At 36.3% G+C, this 9718-nt stretch overlaps 1 protein-coding gene across 1 annotated transcript in view; it reads right to left on the bottom strand.

Moving 5' to 3' along the window:
• LOC149200278 (DEAD/DEAH box helicase) overlaps positions 1–8253 on the bottom strand; it is a 418917-nt gene extending 410664 nt beyond the window's left edge. Inside the window, exon 1 of the mRNA XM_089402651.1 lies at positions 7376–8253. Coding sequence (XP_089258777.1) covers positions 7376–8154 — 779 coding nt within the window. The 5' untranslated portion in view covers positions 8155–8253. The remainder of the gene's footprint in view (positions 1–7375) is intronic.
• Between the last annotated feature and the right edge of the window lie 1465 nt (positions 8254–9718).

Raw genomic sequence — 9718 nt, forward strand, 5'->3', positions numbered from 1 at the left:
CTCTCTCCAAAAAATATCACAAATTTTGGAAATTCCTTTTCAAGAAAAATGGAGCCATTTCCATTATCTTGGTCTTCCAATCTCCAAAGAAAATCTAAAGACTGAGATATGGAACAAGTACATAGAGAAAATGAAAAAAAAGGTGCAGAATTGGGGAATGAACTGGCTCAACATGGCAGGAAGGGTGGTTTTAATCAAGGCATTACTCACAGCTCTCCCAATATACCAGTTTGCAGCAATACTAGCTCCGGCAAGCATTCATAAACAAATAGAGCTAGTAATCAGGGGGTTCCTGTGGCAAGGAGGTAAAGTAGAAACAAATAAGCTCAGCCTAGTGAAATGGGATCAAGTAACACAACCATATGAGAAAGGAGGTCTGGCTATAAGACTTCCTGGGATAATGAATTTGGCATTGGGAGCAAAAATAACATGGAGATTTATAACTGGGGAGAGTAGTTGGTGTAAGAAAATCCTGGAAGCAAAATACATGAACCATAACCAAATAGTATTACTTGATAAAGGTTTCCTAATAAGGCCCTACTCCTAGGTCTAGAGTTTGATCAAAAAGAGCCTTTACCTCATCAAAGAAAATCCCTCCAAGATCCCTGGGAATGGTAAATTTACCAAAATATGGGAGGACAGAATAATGTAAAATCTGCCTATAACCTATCAAGAAAATCTCCATGATTTGAGAAGGTGGATGAAAACAAAAGGAATCAGTACTTTGGAAGACATCTCTCATTGGAGTGATGGAGATTGGGATGATTGGAGGATTCATAACCTTCCCCAATGCCTTGTTCCTCAATGGAGGAATTTAATTTCTCTTCTTAAGGGTGCAGCACCTTTGAGCCAGGACACAAAAGACTCTCTCAAATGGGATCCTGATGGAGGGGATTATTCAGTCAAATCTGGATATGCCACTATACATCAACAAGCAAATCGAGATTGAGATCACTAGAGGGATGCATGGAAAATTGAAAGCCTACCAAAAATCAAAGTGTTCATGTGGACTCTCCTCAAAGGCAAAATTCTAACAGTTGATAATCTTAAAAAGGAAGGTTATGAAAGTCCTTCTCGTTGTGTCATGTGCCAGATGTATGAAGAAAGCATCCAGCATCTCTTTGTGGAGTGTTCTTTCGCAAGAGATTGTTGGCTATTGCTAGTAAGACCTCTGGAGGTTCGATCTCAGCAAACTCTGCCTCTGCATGAGCTTCTATCAACTTGGAACAAAAAGTATCCATATACTCTTAAAAATAAAGAAACAGTTAAAAGATATTGGATGAGTTGGCAAATTTGGTTAGCTAGAAATCAGAGGATTTTCAAAGACCGCCCTCCAAGCACCAGGATTGTTTTGGCAAAAACCTAGAGCATGACAACAGAATTTATCACTTCCAAAGGAGCTAAAACAATAGATGTTAATCATATTCAACATGAGGAAAGAACTTGGATTGAATTCGTGTTGAGCAAGCAAAAAAAAATAAACATCAGCAATACTCCTATCAGCACTCAGAATTGGAAGATCAGACTTAAAAAAGAGGAATTTAAAATATGGTCAGAAAACTTAAAAAGACCTTGTTTATTGTTTGATGGTGCTTCTAAGTCTAACCCAGGCAAGGCCGGAGCAGGAGGATTTCTTTTCGATCCAGGAGGAATAAATCCCATCACTTATGAATGGGGATTAGGGGAATATCCAACAACATAGCAGAAGCATATGGTCTCCTATTGGGAACAAAAATCTTAAGACAGCGTGGTATGAAGAATCCAGTCATCATGGGGGACTCTGCCATAATTATTCATTCAATGGTGGAGAGAAGAAGCCTCAAGAATAAGGCTCTGAGCCAAATAACAAAAAGGGTGGAAAAAAATTTGCAGTATCTTGGAGAAGTCACTTTCAATCATATCCTAAGAGAAAATAATTGTACTGCTGATAAGCAGGCTAATCTTGCAGTTTCTCGTCCTATGGGAGAATCCAGAATAGATAATGAGACTGCTCAAAAACCAATTCCATAGGACCTCAAGCCACCATATGCAGAGAATCGCACTCAAGTCAAGGACATCAAGGTGGGAAACAGTCATTTCAGCTCGAAAAGCAAGAACTCAGAATCACAGGAAAATCAGGAAAATCTCCATGGACAGCCAACATAGTCAGATTATGACTCCCAAGCAAATAGTAGCTACACAAGCTTCCCGTGATATGCTTAAGATCATTATCTTGAAGTGGCCCTCAGCGCAGCTATATATTCATCCCCTCCCTTCGATCGATCTTAACTCCTTGCTCCATTTCCTCACTGTTGTTTTCCTATCGTCGGGGTCCGTTATCTATGTCCTCCTCTTTTATCCTCCACGTCTTAGTAGCTGTGTTCACCCTTTCTGTTTTCGTGACTATGCTCCTTTGGTGTATCGCTCATCCTCTCTGTCTTCTCTGGTCTTTTCTCCCCCTTTCATCTCTTGTGGCTGAATTTCAGTTTTAGTTCTTGGCTTATTCCATTGCTTCTGAGGAGAGTCATTTTAATGTTCGAAGTTTTGTATCCCTTTCATTGGCAGTTGTTGGTCTCTGTAGGCCTTTCTTGTGGTGGTACTCGTTCCTCCTCTCAGCTGCTTCTTGCCCTGTTTTTCCTTTTTGGAGAGTTCACTTTCATTTCTCAGCAATCATGGAATGGAATCCTCTGGCCAATATTTCAAAGTGTGAGAACTATGCCATTTGTAGATCTAACAAGTACATGATCGAACAGATAAGAGAAACGGTCAAGGATTTTAAATTTGATGCTAAGTCTGAGAATTCCTTCCTTAAGAGATAGTTGGATGAGCAGAGGAAAGAAATTGCAACTCTAAAACACAAGTGTAAGCACATGGATGACACTATCAACTATCTAAAGAGTTTACTAATCAATCAGACGGGAGAAAACTCTAACTACCAAAGCAGCAAAAATTGGCCTCATCCACAGTTGGACCCCTCAGTCAACAAATTTTAGATGCTCAATTTCCATTCCACTCCTTTCCGCTAAGTTCTTCCTCTAATAGTTCTCTATGCTCTGTAAATGTAAATTTCTGCTGAAACAGTTCGTTCGAATTTATAAGGATAGTGCAATAGGTATTCTCATAATCAAAAGGGGAAAGGCATGGAAGATAGGGACTGTTTTCCCTCTGTTTCTCTTCCAGGATGCCTCTCTCCATTTTGCCTTGATGTAATGGGAGCATGTCTCCTTTTTTCTTTTTTGGAATAGAAAAACTAGTAGCCGACTCTGTTAAAAAAAAAAATTAACCATTAGATTGAATCTACCCTTGTTATATTCTCTTGTTGCTTGATCATTTTGGTGAAACCCTAACCTTTAGGGTTCACTGTAAAACCCTAGCGTCTTTATGCTAAGGATATGCCAATGTTGATTATGAAACCCTAGTCTTCTTGGGGTTGTTAATGAAGTCTAGAACATATATCGAAATCCTATTCTTTTAAAGTTTAGGGTTTTGGTATTTTTATAGTAAAACCCTAGTCCTACAGGGTTTGTTGTTAATATCTAAATGAAACCCTAGGATTTGTAGGGTTTGGTATATTAGGGTTTATGAACAACAATCCTAGGAAAGAAATACTAGGTGTATATTCTTCCGCATGATTGAAACCCTAGTTTGGTCAAAATTGTTGTATTTATGTTTGTATATTGGGTTTACCTAGTAGGTATGGATATTGATATGAGATGTTAGTACATGATAATGAAACCCTAGATATGTTTATGCAAGTATGCTCTTGATAGTTGATGAAATCTAGGGTATATAACAAAACCCTAGTAGAGATTGATATTCTAGGGCATGATGATATTGTTTTCGATTATTGATATGATTTAGCTTTGATGATAAAATCTAGGGTTTGCAACAAACCCTAGTAGAGTCTGACATGTAAATTCTAAAAGCATATTGTTGAAACCTTAGATGTATAATACTATGATTGGATTGTTATCTAGGCATTGTGTCTCGAAGATGGAGTTTAGTGTTTATGACAAAACCCTAGTAAGGAGTTGAAATCTAGTATGTGAAAAGGTGTGATCCTTGTTGATTATGAACCTAACTAAGTTTAGGTATTTGATGTCTAAAGCTTGAATGTTTTGATGCTTCCATTGTAATGACATGATTTTGATATAGTTGACTTCATGCTTCTATATATTTGTATTTGGTTGTACTTGTTATTAAAGTTTTGCAAGTAAACAATCTTCAAGATGTTGAAGATGTTCGTAATTGAAGATGATAATAATGATGGGCATGATGAAGGAAGCTATAAGAATGATGATGATCAAGATGACTTTGATGACATGAAGTATATTTGATGTTGTTGTTCTCCCTAAGTTGAGAAGGAGCTTGGATAGACGAAAAGGTATATCTCCCCAGTTAAGAGGGAGGGCATATTATGACAGTGACAATGAATACCTTGAAGAAAGAATGAAACCAAAGTACTACAAATGGATATTCGTGATTCATGATGTTACAAACAAATACTTGAGAAGTATTGAGGTTGTATTTGGTGTTATTGAAGAAGTGAAAGAAGAAAGCTTCTGACAAGCTATATCTGGATAACTTGATGATGATGTAAGTAGCATTAGGACAATTGATGACCCCGAAGGTTTGCGTTTACTTGTATATATACATGAAGGTTTATTACTGATTGGGGTTGTGATTGTGCAGGATCTCTCCATAAGAAGGTCGAATATTTGAAGCATGCTTGGAGTGGTGGATATATTTGTTTTAGTTTATAAGGAGAGATGTAAGCATCTGGGGCTGAGTGCCTAATGCTTGGGAGGACATTTGGTCGGCCTATGTGTTGATGTCTAGATCCCAAAATAGGGAAGGTGGAGTTGGTCATAGAACTCTGACCTTGGATACGCACCTAGATCCCCAGGTTGGTATTAGAGTGGAAGCCTGATGGTACCTATAGAGGTTGAAGCTTGGAAACACCCTAGTCTCACCCAATTAGAGTACCCTAGTTAAGTATCTAACCTGTAGCATTGTGTGTGATGTGACTCTTCATAGAGTATATCACTTTGAGATCTTCCATGTATATATGTAATTACGAATACCTCCCTAGTTAAGAGGGAGTGTTGAAGAATGTAACTAGTATCGATCTTCATAATCGTATTTGAATCATGATGTAATGTATTTGTCAAAAGAAGGAAAAAGAAATTGACTTATTAAAGCATGGATTTCATGCTTGGGTTAATGGTTCTTAGGATAAAGCCTCCATTGTAGTCTTCTAGGGTTTATGTCAAGTGTCTTTGTCCATATCATAATGTAAAAGACCCTTCTTGGGCTTCATTTGTCAAAAAAGAAATTTATTTTAATGAAAAATAGGTCTTTTAGGTCTCCTCCACCATGTCGGCCTCAAGAAGGACAAGTCGGCCTCATTAAGGGAATTCGACCTCACATAAACACTATATAAAGGCAGCTATTCAACCTCCTTTGGAGCATCAACTCAAGAATGTGATCTACAGTTGTTGGAGACAAAAAAGTGTGAAATTCAAGGAAGAGGAAGGAAAACCTAGCAAAGGAGAAGGAAGTCTTTGTGAAGCATAAGAAGTTGAATTTTCTCTCTCTATGTCTCACATGTGCGAAGTTGCTAGAAGGGCTGAAATTCTGAAGTTGTTAGGGTTTGAAATTTTGGATTGTAGCGAAGTTGTTGGAAGGGCCGAAATTCTGAAGTTGTTGGGGTTCGAAATTCTAGATTGTAGCTGGGCCAAAATTCTGAATTTGTTGGAGGTCAAAATTTTGGATTGTTATTGGGCTATAGTTGCTAGACAAAAAGAAACTACAAAAGTTTGTTGAATTATATTGGAACGCTAACTTGGTGGAGGAGGAAGGTCTTTTGGGTCTAAAGTCTTGGTCTATCTCAATTTGATTTACTAGTGGAAGAGTTTGACTAGGTTTTCCCCTATAGAGGGGTTTTGGCCCTGGCTGAGTGCCTACATCTGGGGTCGTTGACCTTCATGTTTTGATTTGATGATTGCTTGATGAAAAGAAGATAATAAGAACATAAGAAAATATTTCTACATTTCTAATTTTCTAACACTCATAGGGGTTGGCATGTTTTCTTTAAGTCCTTTTACTTTGATAAACGTCATATGCATGAGCCTTGAGATTAGGTTGATGGCCTCACATGAGAGGGTGGAACCCAAGTTTCTCTTGGTTTTGATTTATCCCTTGCCACTTTTTTGCATTTTAACAATTGGCACATGCTTTTAATTCCTTTCTCTCTGCCACTACATCAACATCTAGGCATTTACAAGCCCCTCTTCTCATAGCATGAGACAAACAAGGAACTAGTACGAAATACTAGCAACAACGAAACAAAATAAAGGATAATGGATATGGGACAAATGGCAAGTGTCAAGTATGGAAGGATGTGAACGCACTACCTTTAACAAGGCCTCCTATTTGTGCCCCTCCTAAACAATGAAAGAAAAGCCCCAAAGTGCTTGCACTTTACTAGAATGAAGATATGAACACCAAGGTGAAATTAAGGCAACAAGTATAACTTCCAAGCATCATGATCCATTGTCTGATTTCAACCCATGATCCTTACTTTAAAGCCCTAAACATCACACGTAAGCACTTTGTATGAAACAATGGCTAATGTACCTCATGGTTGCCGACTTACCTTCATTGGAAGAGCATGTTAATCAAGTGGATGAGCTGATCAACGAGTGGGTGAGAGCCATCTGAGGAACTGTTATCTGAGAATCATGTGAGACTGGTAGCTAAAAATCTGCATCATGGGAGAAAAAAAATTTCCTAGGGTTACCCATGTGTATGGATGGGTAACAGGCCTCACCCATTTTTTTCGCAAGTACAAGAACACAAAAGAATGTGCATGTCAATGGAGAGACTTCTAAAACCCGGTTACTATGATGCAAAGAGGGTTGTCAATCTGCAACAAGTGCTTGCAGGTAGTGGTGCCTGACATCAATCCAACAACAGTTCTGTAACCTTGCTGAATACCTCAGTATGGCATTTGTTTAAAGACCCATATCCACGGGAATTAGTTTTGAGATCGATCTCCAGAAGTGTCTGTGCATCACTACGACTCCACATACAGCCCCATGTTTGAATATTTACCAATAACATAGATACTTTTCCAAATACCCCAGTTTGACATTTTGGTTAGGATCCATCTACACATAGCTGGTCTTCAGGTTGAGTTGCAACTTCGTGTTAATGTACAAATATGTGTTTTGTAAATATTTTAATTAGAGATGAGACACGAAGCTTCGTTGAAGGTTTTGCTTCCCAGAAACACTCTATTCATAATATTTCATGCGATTATAAATTTTAATATGTTTCTATGAATTTCTTATTGGCAGTAATGCAGAAAATGCAGCAGAAAGCTAATACTCACGAATCATAGCGGTACAGCAGCCTGTGCGCCTGCCTGGCGGGGAGCTTAGCCATTCCATCAGCATATTCGATATAAACATACTTGACAGCATCCGAATGACCATTGGAAGTATTGGGAGTATCATATCTAACCCCAACGAAGCGTCCAATGCCAACCTTCTTGTGCACAACATAATCACCGGGGACCAGAGTCTCGGGATCAATTGCATACGATACATTGTTGTTGTTGTTGTTATTATTACCTTTCAGCTCTCCCTTTTTCAGCTTCTGCAGACCCTTGTGCTGTTGTTCTTTCACCAGCTTTATATATCGTTCTGTTTCTTCTGGATTCGGCGCTTCTTTCTCTGTACTCTTGGTAATTCTGTTCTCTTTCTTCAGCCTTTCGTTGAAAGAAGCAATTGGGTCTGTGTCTTTTGATTGAGAAACTCTTCTTTTTGAGGAATTGGAATTCAGAGAAGGGTTTTGTGTGTAAACTGCTACGGCTGTACAAAGCTTTCTCGGGCATTTGTTTTCTGTGTGTTTTACTGGAATTGAAATAATGGTGAAAGGATTCAGTGTTAATCTTGTCCTGGGTTTCCATGCCCGGTGATAAAAGATTGATCTGCTATCGATATCGATAGTAGTATACGGATATTGTTTGTCGTGGAATGTATGTAGAAGACTGATTATTCTAACAGAGACCATAGTGACCTTGCCAAAGTTTAGCAGACTGTCCCGACCAGTTATCAGTCCATCTCGACGGCAGGATGAAGAGTGACAAATGCTCAGCCTCACTCGCATGCATACCTTATCCGCCCCTAAATAAGCACCACACAAGATCTTCAATTATTACAATTTGTGCACCCCAAATATGAATCGAAATTCGAATCGAGGATCAATTAGATAGAGTCCGCTGTAATAGCTCAATTAAATGCAGGGCAAATGACCAAATATGATTAACCGATATGAAAATGAAATGAAATTTTAATTAGGCTAAATATAGTTTATGGGATTACTAGTTTCTTTTCTTTAGTAATTCAATTTTTTTTATTATTGACCCAATTTTCTAATAGTCCCTTAAAGAGAAGATAATTGACTATAGTTACATTAATCATAATGTGGTTTGTTAATAATATAAATATGTTGTTAATATGAAAAGTGGGGAATAAGGTTTTGTGAATGCAATGAATTTTTTGTTTAAGTTTTGGATTGCATGGTCAATTAGTTTAAAATTTGATTAAATATTGGGAAAATTGTAGTTTTTAACGATGAACCACACTAGTTGGTTCGAAACGCGTCGAAAAATGGTATTCCATGTGATTTTTACCGAAAAATCTCTCACAAACTTGATATGGATCACAAAAGCCTGAACTCTATTGTTGAATTTATACAATAAGGGTTTTTAAGAATATGATTCATTTCTCTATTTAGTAATGTAGCTTAAGCAATAAAACATTGTGATCTCATCAAGAATCATTGTGAGTATAATTTTTTTAATTATGTTTTATATACTAAAAGTAAAAAAGTAAAGATTTAAATTTATGAATATACTAATATGTGGTGTATTGATGTAAATTTTTTTAAAACTTTATTTAGCAAGTCTATAAAAATGTGAAGTAAATGTAAATATTAAATTTAATATTCAAATCCTCCTGGATTGCTAATTATATCCGCATATTATATTATAAACAACCTAATTTAAGATGAACCCAATATATTACCAATATCCTTAACATATATATATATATATATATATATTTTAAAATTATATATATATATATATATATATATATATATATATATATATATAATTTAAATTAATAAATTATATTTATTTTCAATTTATTAATTCCACATTTCAATATGAATAACTTATATAAAAATTAAACAATAATTAGGCCGATAGGCCTTTCCTATGCATCAACTTTTCGTCAACACTTTTACTCTGATCCGTTAGATCAAATGAAACACTTTCAACCGTTGATCTGAACTAGAAAACAAAACAATGGAAAATCAAGAAAGCACGGAAAGTCAAGAAAGCACAAAAGCTCAAAAAGATTCTATGCAAAAAAATCAAGAAAGCACGAAAAAATCATAAAAATCAAAGATCGAAAGAAAAAAGCTCAGAAAAGCAAAGATTTTTGAGGATTTTTATTTTTATTTTTATTTTTTAAATGCAATGTATTATTAGTTTATTTTTATAATTTAATTGAAATATAAATTTTAAATTTTAAATTTAAAAATTAGTTTAGATTTATTTTTAGTTGTAAGTTTATTATGTGTTAAGAGGGACTTTTTTTTTGAGGTATTGATTTTTTAAGTGTGAAAAGAGATTTTTGGCCTTTCCTATGCATCAACTTTTCGT

The sequence above is a fragment of the Pinus tabuliformis genome, chromosome 2_1 (genome assembly GCF_031772625.1).
Source record: "Pinus tabuliformis cultivar Carrire ecotype Pingquan chromosome 2_1, CPIR1, whole genome shotgun sequence".
Classification (NCBI taxonomy): Eukaryota; Viridiplantae; Streptophyta; class Pinopsida; order Pinales; family Pinaceae; genus Pinus; species Pinus tabuliformis.